The following is a 15,361-nucleotide window of genomic DNA, read 5'->3' on the forward strand; positions in this document are numbered from 1 at the left end:
GTATATAATACGTCTTATTGTAAAAGGGTATACGTCGAAAAATGCGTCAACTATCGTACATTGGTTCGCATGTGAAGGGTACATAAATTTTTTCTTTCATCCTTTGTCATTTCTTTATCATTGCAAAAGTTGTACGTACAGTTGACTGCAGATAAGCTGCGCAATCAGACCGTGTCGAACTGATATCAACGCGAAGCACGGTCAGATTGTAGGTGTATAACGTACAATATTGAATATAGTGATGATAGGAGAGACAGAGAATGAGAGAGAGAGAGAGAGAGAGAGAAAGAAAGAGGGAATTTACTATAATACAATAATATGTAAACCGCATTACATTCAATAATATACCGTATTATAAAATGTGTACAGGCATGTTGAACATGTAATGAAATTATCACATGTACAACGTAACGAAGAAAAGAAAAATATCCTATATATATTCGTTTTTCAGCTGACGCGTATATTGGGCAGAGAATTTGTTTTATCGCAATACCGATATATATATTGTTTTTTTTTTATTTTTTTAAAATCTTCTATTCCCAGTCCGCTTACGATTAGCCTGATAGATAATAATGATTTACCAAAGAATTTGGTCAGCATGTCACGTTCATTGCCACAACACACGGGGCCGGGCCACTTTCACTCGTCTCGTCGTCGTCGTCGCGTTCACCTTCGTAAATCCATGGCGTCAGCTCTACGATTGAAACTCGTATGTAATACGTATGATGGGTGAAATCTGTTTGAAAATGGAGAACAAAACTATGGTCGTTGTTTTTTTTTTTTTTTTTTTTTCTTTTTCAATTCTGACTTCGTATACTCTCCTAGTTTTCTTCCTTTCCTTGTACTCAGAATCAGCGCAGTTTGGTTCAGTTCTTCGCGCTGCTGCTGCTGATGCATATTTTTATTACGGATGTTTATAGTTATACGTATACGTATACATACGTTTTGCAATGTGCCAATTTTCGGAGAAGATGGATTGGATAAAAACAATTTTATGTGTACGGGTACAATAACATGTAGTACAGATACGAAATGACAGTAGATTATTTTTATTATAAACACCGTTTGCAAATATTTTCTAACTCCTTGTATGATTATTTTGGAGAAAAGATATTGCTGCAAGGATTAGCATGAGTTTGAAAGTTGTTCGGACACTGTCGAAATCTATAAAATTACGTGGGTATATCGTACATGTACGTGCGTGTGTGTATATAAATATACCGTACGTATATGCAACGCACGATGTATGCGGTACAAGAGTAAGAGGAGGTGTGGTAATCAATCCGCATTGCATGTGCGTTTCGGCTCTTGGGCGTTATTGTTGTACGGTTCACGGATGGCACCTATCGATTGAGTAACGAACGAACAGTGACGCTGCCAGAAAGAAAACGGAAAGTATGTATGCTTCTGTGTGTGCGTGTCTTCCTCTCGGTGTCTCCGCGCAGGAGGTATCCGGATATCTTGTGTGTGCGTGCATAAATGCCTGCGTACATTATTATACGTACCTACTTGGTGCGAAACTGCCGTTATCTCTCGCGGGTGGTGATTCAGCCTCTGTATTGAAGAATTTATATTGCCGCATGCCGTAGCCTCGGACCAAATCCGCCCATTCCGTCATTCCTTGGCTGTTATAATTGTTGTGTTTTATTTTTATTTATTTGTTTATTTTTTTTTTTTCTATCAAATTTCCTTCTTTATTTTTCTTCTTCTTCTTCTTCTTCTTCTTCAATAAATATATTCGTCCGCGTAAACTCCCCTTCCTTTTTTTTTTTCCTTCGTCTTTTTTTTTGTTTGCCTCTCTTAATTCCTGCATATATACATATTATATCGTCACATATTATAATCGTATGGTAATCGTACCTACCCATATCAAAGAACTTGGCCCACTGCCCAACTACTGCGATTTAATTATAAAGACGTATGAAATTATAACCTGCCAGCTATGCTTCGACGTACACGTCGATAGGTGTGTATGTATATTCGTACGAATACCTAATATATAACTGATGCGTCTTAACTGTATAATGTACGTATATTCAACTTGCGTAAATTATCGGAATTATTATGTGTAATTATTATTATATATTGTATAAGGTAGAATGGACGTAAGATCGTCAGGAATTATCGTTCTTCGTTGAATTGTCGGTGGAAATAACTAATATCGAAACGAATTGTATTATTGAAACATCCATCCTTGTTTCGCGGCGCTAGAATATCTCAGTTTCCGTGTTTTGTTCGAATGTATATATATTATTATATATATATAATAATTAATATGTACATAGGTTGTATTAGTGTCATTCAAACTTTCAAACGAGTCGTCCAATATAAATTTGTTGGAACGCGTACTTGATAAACTGACGTCATAACACTAATATCGACACTGTAACACTCACGTCCTTATACTCATTGCCATTTATTCAGAAATAGTAGTTTCATTGGTATACAAATAGATGAACAAACATGGACTGCGGATTTATTGTTTTTTTTTTTTTTTCTTATTCTACCTTGCGACTAAAACGGGGCGTACGTTCTTCCGTATAATTATGTCATGTCGCAGGGCTCGATCTATCTTTTACAATGCGAGAATCTGCCAGCAGCGTATCGATGCAGTTTATGCGAATGCGGTATCCGTATAGGTATAATACTATGGCTATCTATGTATGCATAATACACGGATGCTGGTGCAGCGGTACTCTGCGAAGATGCGCTTCAAGGAGGAGGAGAAAGGTCGGTGGAATGGCGAATGTGTATGGGCGAAAGAGAGAGAGAGAGAGAGAGAGAGAGAGGTTGAGGAGCCACGGAGAAAGGGAATCGGTGCATTTGCGCACACATGCACACCCACACACCTATGTACCTATACGAATGTACATATATGTATATATCTGGGTGCGGGACGATGAGCCACCGTGTAGCGCGCATGTCCGCCTGGTTATGCGATCGCCATGGCCCACTGACCTATATTACAACCCCGAGGATCCCGCATGCTGCTTATACGACATTAACGAAAGAACGAAATAACCGACAACAAACTGACAAATATTTTCTACTTTTACTCCCGCCTATCGCTCTGCGCTGGTAGGTTGATAAAGACGGCAGAATTTTTTGGCAAATTTTTATCAATGTCATTGTGCGTTAAGTAAATTTTATTCCTTTATCTTTTATCTTTCCTCTTTTTGGATCATGGTGTGAGATACTTAGTACGGACCTTCTTGCACACCGCACACCAAAACCAGCGACACTTGAAGCCTACGTTTCAGCAGCTGTGACAAATACTTTTAATTTTGGCAAAAAATAATTTCTTCCACTGATATGTAGCTCGTACACACCGCTTTCGTAATCGGTTTATAACTGTTGATACGCTGTATGGGTAATTCTTCCTTTTTGTACGTCGGTTAATCTCGGTTTTGGTTGTAGGTGCAACGGGTGTAATAAGGTGCGAGCAGACGGTCGAGACCTTTCGTCGTCTCGACACTTTTACATCGTCATCGTGCACGGGTCCTTTTACGCAATACTCCTTTCCATTTCTTTCCCTGAACACGCCTCTCGCCTCGCCTAATTTCCAATAACGCGTGCTCACTTCAGCGGTGAACATTGCGTCAAATGGATACAATCTCGGAATCTTTGATTATATGACGCGAGTTGATGGGATACAGGAATACGTGATGGATGATTGTATAACGTACTTCGTGGCGATCGTTTGGCCGTTGGTGGAAGGAAAAAAAAAGCGAGAGATAGAGAGAATAAATTGAAATTTGAAGAAAACTGCAGCGAAGAAACAACTTCAGAAACGATTCAGCTCGACATACGTGTACATATACCTATAGTACCTTTATACGCGTGTATTTGGATGCGGCTAATTTGAATTAATTCAATTCTCCGGCGCTGTACGAGCCGTATGTTGAGTTGAATACGGTGTCGGGGTCAGTTTCTTATTCCTGCATAGTGTACACATGTGTTATACGTGTGTTTATTTAACTGAAATACGTATTATATGTATGTATGTATCGTGTGCGTCTAAGCGGGTATTATTATTACGACGTCATTACGCGCCGGCGGACTTTCACGGTACGAAATTGTTTTCCCGAGAGGAGGATGAGAGGAGTCATCGCCTGTAATTGTTTTACACCTATATACGTATGCATATGCATAAAACGGTTTTCTACATACGTATGTTTTTAATTTGCATCCATTTATTTATAACATACATCGCGAAGAACAATTGCTTCTTTCTCTCATTCTCGCAATTGCTTGACGATTAACATCGTGTTTTACCTGCAGGTCGTATATGGTATTAGTATTGCCAAAAAGTAGGCTCTATTTCGATACATCGTCCAATGACGCATTGCAATAATTAGGTGAAATAATCTCTCGACGATCTTGATACTTTTTTTTTCCACAGTTTTCACATTTACCGACTGCTATTTATGACTTGTATTATAACACAATATACCAAATTAAACACAATGAATCACGTTCAATTGTTCGTTCGTATTTAAAATTTTCACTTTACTACTATACTCGACAATGCCCATGCGCTTCAGCCAAAAATTAATTTTCGACAAAATCAATAGCCATTTGGAATTAGCTTTGTCATTTGCGCTTCATTGATATGCATAATTACAACGTATCGCGTAGCCAAGTTTGCTTCAATACAATTTATCCATTATCTGATGTAATGCACATTGCTGAATTTTATTTTGTCTACAACTGTCTTGTGATTATGTTTTTAAATTCATCCCGTTTCTTTTCCAGGCCTGGCCCGTGTGATCTACAGGACCCGGGGTGGGTCAAAATGAGTGTAGTCAATGGTAATAACACCAAGAAAAGAAAGAAATCAGATGCCAAGCCCCAGTCTCAGCTGTAAGTATACTGCACATATCCGTTGCACTGTATAAATTCACGTGTATAGACGTGTTTTTTTTTTTTTTTCTGCTTTATAAAAAAGTTCCGGATTTCATCTATGATACCTACGTCAACACTGTACGTTTGAGAATTAACTTTGATAATTGTTAACCGCCTATTTTGAGAGTGTAAAAAAGTATGTCAAGTAATAATTTCACTTCGTTTTGCTAGCGTGTCGAGAAATTAAGAAAAAGACTCGAGCTATCCGACTCGTTTCGATGTTTCTTTCCAATACCCGAACAATGTATTACAATTGGAAATTGCTTTTTATGTATGAATATTGATATAACTAAAATTTCACGCGGCAATTATCGGCGTTTAATGTTGCAGTAACAAGTGCCTTAATGAAAAGAGACGGAGGACCCAGGAGAACCTCTACATCGACGAGCTTGCCGAGCTGATCTCCGCCCAGGACATGAGCTCTGGCAAGACCGATAAATGTCAAATTCTCCAGAGAACTGTCGATCAGGTAAATTACAAATACGGTAGCAGTTGACGGTGGAATATTGCCATATCATTCTATTCTACAGTTGCTTGCATATACGCAGGTTCCCGCCCCCTCTCTCCCTCCTCCTTCCGCCCCTTCCCTCTCCTTTAGGCTCTTTTTTTCTTTAAATATATTTAAGACAGATCTCAATTTCGAACAAAGTGTAGACGGTTTTGCCAACGATTCCTTGCTCTCTCTGTGCGGATGTGGTTTTTTCTTCTGTTTCGGTTAAAAAAAACAAAAAAAAAAAAAAACTTATTTTCTATTACGATTTAATTGGTATAACACTCGGTGTTAGACGCAATTCTACTTCGCCATGAATTATATGCTGGGTTCACTTTGTCTTTTTTTTTATTTTCATCTTTTACGCATGCGGCACAGCAAATCAATTTTCGCGTACGAACGTTGTGTAGGATGTGAAAATTATTACACGCTGCAGATGAAAAACAAAAAGGAAAAAAATATCTCCTTGGAAGAAGATTTAATAACATCGAAAATAATGAAAAGAACGTTTAATTATATGAGAGTAAATTCTTTTGTCACAATTTTGTCATTTTAAACTTTGTGCTATAATGTAACGAATCTCGAGTAATGATTTCTCTCGGAGATGCTGCGGGGGCTGTATTTGATGGGGAAAAAAAAAAAAAAAAAATGAAAGGGAAAAAAAATAGTACGTATATATTTATTGCCGACAAGCTTAGAGTTGTTTGAAATGATCTCATTATGCTGTAGTATTTACAACGGTATTTACAAATTTGCAAATGCCGATATAATTTTTGCCGCGATTCGCTCGTAGTGTGAAAAACATGATACCGGGTGTTGGACTCGTAGCTGGTTACATCGCATAACGTTTCGTCGGTCTCCGAGGAGTCACCGACTTTTCGAGGCCGCGCGCGTTTTAGATCATTGCGATACACACCGCGCGATCTATTGACGGTGAAAAATACAATTGCAAGGACATAGAATGGCGCGAGAGCAACGCCGAACGTCACTGTTTCTGCTACCGAAGTTACGTGTTTAATATTTTTTGCTCCCTTGTCGGTATTACAGAAAATCACCGCACTGTTTTCCTTACGCTTATACGTATACGGTATGAACGTATGTACGTACGTGTGCATTGTTAATATATCCGAATAAATATTTCGAACTTGCTTGTTTGTTCAATTATTAATTGATTATTTAATCCAGCATCATTATATTTATTATTATCACAGGTATCATTATACATTTTTTATTGCAGATCCGGCACATAAGGCAACAAGAAGGCTCTAATAGTCATGCTGTACAGCAAGGGGAAGTTTCCTCGTCAAATCCTAATATATTATCTAATGACCAAGTTGGCCCTATTTTACTTGAGGTATGATTGTCGCAGATTTCTTATTGTTATTATCACAATGATAATTTTATCTTTACGAGGATGGCTGTGTGTTCGCGGTTGAGTTATCAGTCTACCTGGTTTCAAATATTTTTTCGAAATATTCGATTTTCAAAGGAGCCGAAAATTATAAACTGCAACAGTGAATTATTATTTTGCAATCTTAGGATTGACTGAAATCCAGCAAAACGTACTCATACTTTATAAATTTGAATCCTTCAAAGTTATGATAAAGCTGCAATGTATTGAGCTCTGAACGAGTTTTTATATTTCTTTGTGACGTTAATCTTACTCACATTGAAAATACGAATTTTTATAAACACAGTATTTGTCCATCAGTAGAATGTGATGCAATTACTTGAAATTCTCAGGATAGTTTCTAATTGTAGACGAGTTCAAGCTAGTAATGCGAATTTTCATTTTTCTTCTTGATACTGTGTGTACTACTTTTATTAATCGTCATTATCTTGTTTTTGTCATATTTTATTCAGGCATTAGATGGATTCTTATTCGTTGTGAACGCCGAGGGCAGAGTCGAGTACGTAACGGATAATATATCTCAATATATTTCTTATACAAAAGATGACGTGTTTGGAAAAGATATCTATAACATTATACATCACGGAGATCATAAAACGTTCATGGCAAGCTTGCTTCCGATGTCAATAGGTAACAAAATGAATTCAGTGCAATTAATAAATATTACCATTGTTGTTGTTGTTATTATTATTCATTTCATATCTCTGTTCTCAGTATACATATAAAAAAAGTTTCGTCTCTTTTTGAAACAGGGTTGACAAGCGAGCCTCAACCACAGACGAGAAATCGGACATTTAATTGCCGTTTTTTGGTGAAGCCTCCCGATGATAAAGAAGAGACTATGGAAGAGAAGCAACAGAGAATATCAAAGTACGAAACTATGCAAATCTGTTCAGCGCTTCTCCCAAACAACGCAGACCGCCTAGAAAGTGGAGACGTGTCCTCAGAATCTTTAGACGGGCCATGCATGATGTGCGTCGCCCGGAGAATACCCCACAGTGAAAAGCCGATAACTTCCATTAAACAATTCACTGTTAAACTTGACACTATTGGCAGGATTATATGGATAGACAACAGCGGCTTGTCTCCTGCATACTCCAAGTACATAGGCAAGGTATTAAAACAGAATTTTTTCATTTTTTCCCTAAGCTAGTAGATCTTTTTTACGCTAATTTATATTGGTTTTTATATACTCGTTACTTCAACATAGGACCTAATTGGCACTAAAATACAAGACTTGTGCCATCCACTGGATGTGAATAAGTTGAATGCTCATTTGGATAATACGCTTCACACCCATGAAGGCACGAGTACAATTTATCGGCTCCGTGTGAAAGCAGACAAGTTCCTTAACGTTCAAACAAAGTCAAGACTCTTTAAAGCAAATGTGATTAATGGTCACGAATCTGATTTCTTGATGGCAACACATTCTATTATTGGGTAAGTTGAAATGAAATAACTGTTATGATTACTTGTTTTGTCATAGTACTGTAGTAACTCTACTAACGAAATTTCTCATTTCTTTCGATTTTTCTTTGTCATCCAATTTAAGTAAAATTTCGGAATGGTCAATTTCCTTAGCAAATCGTAATGCGAAGAGTGCCGAAGTCAAATCTTAAAAATGATCAACAAATCAATTGAAATTCCCATCATTAATTAGTAGAGCTGTTTCTCTGCTGTTTCAATTTTATTCTTTTCTATTGTACCTCCTTTTGTAATGTTGAGTACCAGTAACAAACCATAGCTAAACTTGATTGATCTACTGCTACAGGTTACTTAAAGTTAGGAGCTTTGCATGCATTCAAAGGATCGCTCGGCATATTTTTTTTCGTTTTGTATTTGACATTTTTGTTCCCTTCGTCGGTGTTGGAGATCTGGCCACTCTTGAAATACTTTCTCATATAGTTCAAAAATTGGTACGTCTGCATTCCTGATCTTTACCTTGCGTCTAATTTAATTCTGTCATTCCGTCCAAATTCACACAATTCACCAATTAAGAAGAGGAAGCGCAAAAAATTAGAAGTACACGTATTTACATGTAATAACTAGTAGAATAACCATCTTAGGTGAAATTCATAATATTCTTATTCAGGTGTTATTTAATTGAACCATAATTGAATAATTAAGATATTCATAGGGCTTTTTTCAAAATTTTTATTGAACCCTCACAATTAAGTTCCGCGTAAGATGAAGTAAAAAAAAGAAATTGAGGCTCGTAATCATTGAGCCCAAGTATCAATTGTTACGGATGAAATTCAGCGAGCGAAAAATTCGGTTGATCACGCATTTTTAACAGTTTTGCAATGCAAATAATCTAGTTTCCTTATATCCATATAGTTTAGAGAAAGAACATGGAGAGTATTTGTTGAAGGTGGCTTGTTTGAGAGACTGAGGTACTAATGCTTGAGTAGCAGAGAAAAATAGAACACGATAATTGAGTCTCAAGAGGGTCAAGCTTTTTGTAGCAAGGATTAGTTACTGATATGAACTAGTTTGCGTGATTATGATTTGTGAGGTGAATAGATGTTGATTATAATTCTGGCTGTGTTTATTATATTACGATAGTAATTAAATAAACAAATAGATATTTAACATATCCATGTTATTGTGAATATCCAGAATTGTCACATCGATTCTTTTAGATGCTACTACGTTTTATGGGCCAAATCTAATAAATAACAAAGATTTGAATTCTATCTTGATAGTGACGTAGATTAATAGAAATAGCGGAGATGTTAGAATAAATAAAACTAGATGGAAGTTTACCTCAGATTTCGAAACACCTAGACATACCTTGAACAAAGACTCCTCTGTACATATACCTATATCTGAGGAATTAGTTTAAAAACTTGAAATAAATGTATTGTTCTGTTTTTCTTGTCCATGATAGGGACAATGAGTTAACGCCTAACGAGGGTGGTCAGCTTTCCAACAGCAAAACGTGCTCTGGACACTCTAGTAACCATTGTACGAATAGTAGTAATAATAATAATGGTAACAATAACAATAACGTCGGTGGTCCATTGATGACCGGGGCTCATCATAATGGCCAATCGAGTGGCAATACCGGCCGGGGGCTGGCAGCGGCACGGGCACCAACATCCTCCTCCTCGTCAAACTTGAATGTATTTAGTGCAAACGATACTTCGTCGTGTAATCCTTTAACTTCAATGAGTACGACAAGTAATTCGTTCAACCAATTTTCGGGGAACATGGAATTGGATTTTGAGCTTTTCCCTAGTACCACATGGGAACTGGACAGCGGACATAGCTGGGGAGATCGATCTGACTCGAGGGCAAGCGGACCGACTAATTCTCGACCCCCCTCGCAGCCAGCCCCGGCATCTCCGAGCCCCCAAGGATCATTCTCCGTTAATTCTGCTACTGGCGCCACATCCCACTGTAGCTCGATGCGCGCATACAGTCCAACCTCGGTGCACACCAGTAGATCCTTCAGTAATTCCTTCTCGTTCAGTCCTCTTCAGGAGACGCAAACGGCGGTCACTGGCACACCTTCAAGCGCTAATACCAACGGGGGTGGTGGGGTATTGGCTAACAAGAGATTGGAGGAGAGCAAGGGATGCCCGCCTGCTACACCTGCCAATGTTGATACAAACAAAAGTCAGCATAGCGCCGCGCCAGCCCCAGATACACAGAACTGTGCCGTTTCTACAGAGTCTGGAAGACTCAGGAATCTTTTGACCAAGGGAGCTAGCACTAGCGATGAAAGTCAAGACAATACCAATAATACTGTCTCTGACAACCAAAACAAGCATAGGATACTGAAGACATTGCTTAAGGAGACTGATGATGAGGATCTACATCTTGATATAGATAACAAAAAAGTACGGCCAAGTAATAGCGGTATTTCCAAATCCAGCACAGATCATTCCAAGACTTCAAGCGGAAACAACATGTTGTTGGAGGTAACTATTATACAATTTTTTATATTCCCACCACTGAAATTTTTTTTTTTTTTCTTTTCCTGTAACAATCAAGTTTAACTTTCATCTCACATCGATATCTACTGTACCTTTTTGTACTCAGTGAACAAATTCCTTCTCCAATGTAAATACAAACGTACACGCCCGTGTTTGTGACTTATTCTTACCTGAATTATTATTGACCATTGCTTGACGTTACTTTATTCACTTTTACTACGTTTAAAGTTATTAAATGACAAAAATGATGACGATGACTTGGAAACCAGAGCGGGTTTAAAGAAGCGGCATGAACTTTTACAGCAGCTTCTAAAAGACGAGGACGAAGAAGGAAAAAATCACGACTCACAGGTAATTTAAAATTTACCATAATTACTATATTTTCTCATAATCTTTTGCATTTCTTATACTACACCGGTTTTGTTTGTTATTTTTTAATTTTTTTCATTTTCTTACCTATTCTAATCTTTGACTACAGAATCGGGGTGATGATCCTCTGTTGAAAAGTCTCGGATTTAATAACCCGACACCACCGCTGTCACAATCAGGCAATCACGTAGGCCAGTTACAAGTTGGTCAGAAGAGACCAGGTGAGAATGGAGACGAAGATTTGGCTGCAAAACGCACGATGGACAGGCTGCACCAAGTAACTTCTTCCGGCAATAATTCGTCCTCCAATGCCTCAACCAGCAAGCTATGGGAGAAGAATAAAATGCTCGCCTGGCTTTTAGCACAACAGCCGTCTGAACCGAAAACTAAACCTTCAGTACCTCTCCATGAATTGTCAGCAATCCCACAGGTAAATTATTACCTGAATATTGTTTAATGTTGCGAATAGATGTCAACTTTGAATTGAATGGAAATTTTGGGGGTAAGCTTGTTGGTTTAATCTATTGCCTTCATTTTACACAGGAAAAGCTAGCTCGAAAACAGGTAGCACAGCAAAGTTCCTGGCCTAATGCGCAACCAGTTGGCAGTAATCCATCTACAAAGACAACCACTCCGATCCAAAGTCAACCTCGACTACCTCGCAATCCGACTAATATCTATGATGTTTTTAATCAGGTTAGTCTATTTGTCACTTAGCATGTATTATATACTTCTTTCTTTTACTTCTTATCGATTTACAGATTCTGTCATGTTTTATGTAGCATTTAATTACTTGTTCACTCTTTATAACATTGAGATTTAATTTTCTAGCCACAACGACCTCAAGTGGGTTCACTGAATCCAGAATTTGGAACTGCTGGTGGAGAAAATCGTCGTTCTGTTCAAGTAGAGCAGACTTGGTTGGAACCTTCAGGGTCTGATCCCATACTTTCTGATCTATTAGACCAGGTCATAGAAATTGTGCCAGATACAATCACAGGTAATTTTTATGGCAGCTTTAACTGTTATTTGCAGGAGGCAAGACTTTATTGTACTCAGTCAACAGGGTATATTATACTTGATCAAATTGTCAATATGTTTACTCGGTAGATCCAACAGCGATCATAAATCTTTTAGACATCATCGAATCGCCACAGAATAATGCTGTAGACGAGAAAATAGCTGCTATTAACGCCATCCACAAGTCATTGATACTATGCGAAACTGCAGTGAACCCTACGTCTTCCACGATAACGATGCCTGGCACACCACCCGCATACTCTACCACAGTGAGTAGCTTTTTTTTTTCTGTCGAACGTTTTTCCAAATTATTCAATTCATATTAACCTCGAATTTGCGCTCTTTTATTTCTGTACCTTACTTTTTGTCGCAAGTTTTTTCTTCAATCGAAACTTTAACCATCTTTAAACACCATCTATCAAATTTCAGTTGGGAAATACTCCTGTTACAACCGGCCATAATTACCAGCCACCTCCAATGTACCAGCAACAGCAGCAAAGGGCAAGATTTAATAGTGCCCAACAGAATGCTGTACGGCAGTCATCGGTCCAATTCAGTCAACAACACCTACAGTTGCAGCAGAGAACTAAGCAACTTCAACAGCAGCAGCAGCAGCAGCAGCAACAGCAACTTAAACAACGGTTACTTCAGCAACAGCAGCAACAACAACTCCTTATACCTTCTAATGCAACAGCCACTGACCAGTTACCGACTGACATTCATAATATTGATAGTCTACTCAACAACACAGTGGCGCCTAACGTTTCACTACAGGTGAATTAATGCTTTCTTTTAATCAATGAATAATATTTAATAGTTGATCAGTTGTTGTAAATGTATGGTAAAATATTGTTTCGATATCTCGTCAAAACTTTTTTAAATCACATTTTCAGCGATCGAGCGTCTCCGACTCTCAGGTATCACCAGGTTATGGAGGAATATCCGTCCAGTTGCCTTCCACGCATCGTCTCACTCATTCATATTCTCACCCTTCAACGTTACCTCAACAGTGAGTTCAGCGACACGTTTCCGTACTTCTTTTATTGCATCTTCTAGTGATGTTAAGACCTAATTTAATGATTAACGATGAATGATAATACCCAAATAGAAAGTTTCAGCTCTTGGTTACGTGAACGAAGATAATTTTGTTTCAAATTCTTTCAGCTCTGTTGTGAACACCAACTTCAATAACGGGCAACAAGGATCGGCGGCAGCGAGGCTCTCCCCACACTCGCCCGCTAGTATTTTGTCATTTTCACATCCACAATCGCTATCTCCTCGCGTAACTCAGGTGATAGGACATCATTTTTCTTAATAACAATTTTACACAAACAGTATAGTATCTAAAATTAGAAGTGCCAAAGATGTTGCGTCCAATGCCAAACAATTGACTTATGCAGGGAAATTATGGTAACGGACCAAGGATGTTCGTAAATTCGGTAAGACCACAACCGCAACAGTCTGTCTCACAGCAGCAACAGCAACGATCCATGCCATCACCTGGAACGCCTGCTTCGGCGAGGCAATCTCCTTTTCCTGCAGACACATTTCCACCGCCAGCTGCTTCACCTACCGCTGGTCAATTTCCTCCGGTTCCTAATGCGGGCGCGGCGAATCCCTCAGGACAATATAGACTTCAGCGAACTACATCAACACCATCAGCAACGACACAGCTGCCAGGTAATTTTGTCTTTCGACAATCTCTAGGTGAAGAAAACAATACTGCAGAAGAGATAGTAACGTTTTGTCGTACAAAAATTAAAATTATCACCCAAAAGCGATATCATGTTGTGGTAGGAAATGAATAGGTAGGCTTAGACACGTATTTAATAAATGATTCTAAATGAACATATGTGTCAGTGACAATGAAACCATCAGGTAAGAGAATATCTTCGTTTAGAAGCTATGAAAAGAGTGATGTGTAATTTATGCAACAAACTGCGCTATATTCATGATCTCCGGCCATAAAACGCGGTATATTCTCACAACTTTATTGCAAGTTGTATGGAGTTTTATTAGAGCATTTTCAATTTGTCAAGTACAGTCTTTGTGAGATTATTCGTTAAAAGGAAAATAAATATACAGTAATGAAAGTGCAGCTGGATGTACTTATGGTATAAATAAAAATTATACGCAATTGTTGAATGGTTTGTGAAAAATGCTATTTAAAAAGAGAAAAGAAAAGAAAAAAAGATATAGTTTCTGTATTGGGTAAGTATAGAAAAAAAATTATCTTTACTCGATGTTTTACATTCTTTCTTCGTTGTTGGGCATCTTATTACTTTCGTCACTGAAATATTCTGTATTCTTCAATCGAACTTTATTTGACTGCGTATGACTGCCAAAACGCTATTCTTCTGTGTCAAACCTAACTGATTTGCAACATGCGCTCTGAATGGTTGGTTGGTTTGCAAATAAGAATGGTTAATTTTGATGAAAGAACTTATGACGTATTGCAATTAGTAGCATTTTGTCTGTTTGATAGTAATTGACAAGCTAAGTATACATAAAATGCAAGAAGCTAGATTTGACCGATGTTACAGGTGGGATAAATTCGCCGAGGCACTATGGGGGAATGAATAAGGAGCAGCCGCTTCTGTCGCCAAGCCATCCTCATTCCGGTTGCCCATCTCAGCCATCGCTGAACCAACACAATGTCACCAACACCCAACATCTATCGAATCAACACCCTGCTATGATTTATCACTCAAACACCACACTCAACTCCACTGAAGTACAGAATAACCAATTTTGTTACGATCGAGCGTCCGTTTCACTCTATTCGTCGGGGCCTGGGGATACATCGAACACCAGGCCTCTGCCTCCTGGCAATCCCAACAGTCACCAAATGGGTGGTAAGTCATGTGACCCTTTACGTCATATGACCATTACTACATCGCCATTACCCTTATCTTCAGTCGCATTTTCTTCCTACCCAAAATATTATTACAGTACTTGCGTTTATTTTAACAAAGCTTTGTGTTTATCCTACCATTACACCTTGTATCATATCTCGTTACGCTATCATTGCAACCTGTGGCTTTGCATATTTTTTAATCGCCAATATGGTCCAGAGGAAGAGAGAGAGAGAGAGATCATGTTTACGTTTTCTGAACGATATATGGGACTCAAGTCTTGCTTCTTAAGAGGTTTTCAATGCACAGGTTCATGGAGAATAACGCAGAAGATTATTCCGATCAGTTGATGATTGGAAGTTGCACTGAA

The 15,361-nt window shown here is 38.3% G+C and overlaps 1 protein-coding gene across 14 annotated transcripts in view; it reads left to right on the forward strand.

The window, feature by feature from the left end:
• Positions 1-15,361, forward strand: part of LOC124175163 (nuclear receptor coactivator 1-like) — a 64,073-nt gene that overhangs the window by 40,997 nt on the left and 7,715 nt on the right. For 8 of the 14 annotated variants that reach the window (XM_046555131.1, XM_046555121.1, XM_046555122.1 and 5 more), the window contains 17 exons: positions 4,756-4,863; positions 5,236-5,374; positions 6,633-6,749; positions 7,259-7,436; positions 7,559-7,920; positions 8,017-8,246; positions 9,697-10,732; positions 10,976-11,098; positions 11,226-11,546; positions 11,660-11,812; positions 11,948-12,116; positions 12,227-12,405; positions 12,566-12,910; positions 13,030-13,145; positions 13,301-13,427; positions 13,537-13,816; positions 14,680-14,991. In XM_046555131.1, the coding sequence (XP_046411087.1) occupies positions 4,756-4,863; positions 5,236-5,374; positions 6,633-6,749; positions 7,259-7,436; positions 7,559-7,920; positions 8,017-8,246; positions 9,697-10,732; positions 10,976-11,098; positions 11,226-11,546; positions 11,660-11,812; positions 11,948-12,116; positions 12,227-12,405; positions 12,566-12,910; positions 13,030-13,145; positions 13,301-13,427; positions 13,537-13,816; positions 14,680-14,991 (4,295 nt within the window). The remainder of the gene's footprint in view (positions 1-4,755; positions 4,864-5,235; positions 5,375-6,632; positions 6,750-7,258; positions 7,437-7,558; positions 7,921-8,016; positions 8,247-9,696; positions 10,733-10,975; positions 11,099-11,225; positions 11,547-11,659; positions 11,813-11,947; positions 12,117-12,226; positions 12,406-12,565; positions 12,911-13,029; positions 13,146-13,300; positions 13,428-13,536; positions 13,817-14,679; positions 14,992-15,361) is intronic. The other 6 variants (XM_046555132.1, XM_046555134.1, XM_046555128.1 and 3 more) reach the window with 5 other exon arrangements.

Source organism: Neodiprion fabricii, chromosome 2 (genome assembly GCF_021155785.1).
Source record: "Neodiprion fabricii isolate iyNeoFabr1 chromosome 2, iyNeoFabr1.1, whole genome shotgun sequence".
Classification (NCBI taxonomy): domain Eukaryota; kingdom Metazoa; phylum Arthropoda; class Insecta; order Hymenoptera; family Diprionidae; genus Neodiprion; species Neodiprion fabricii.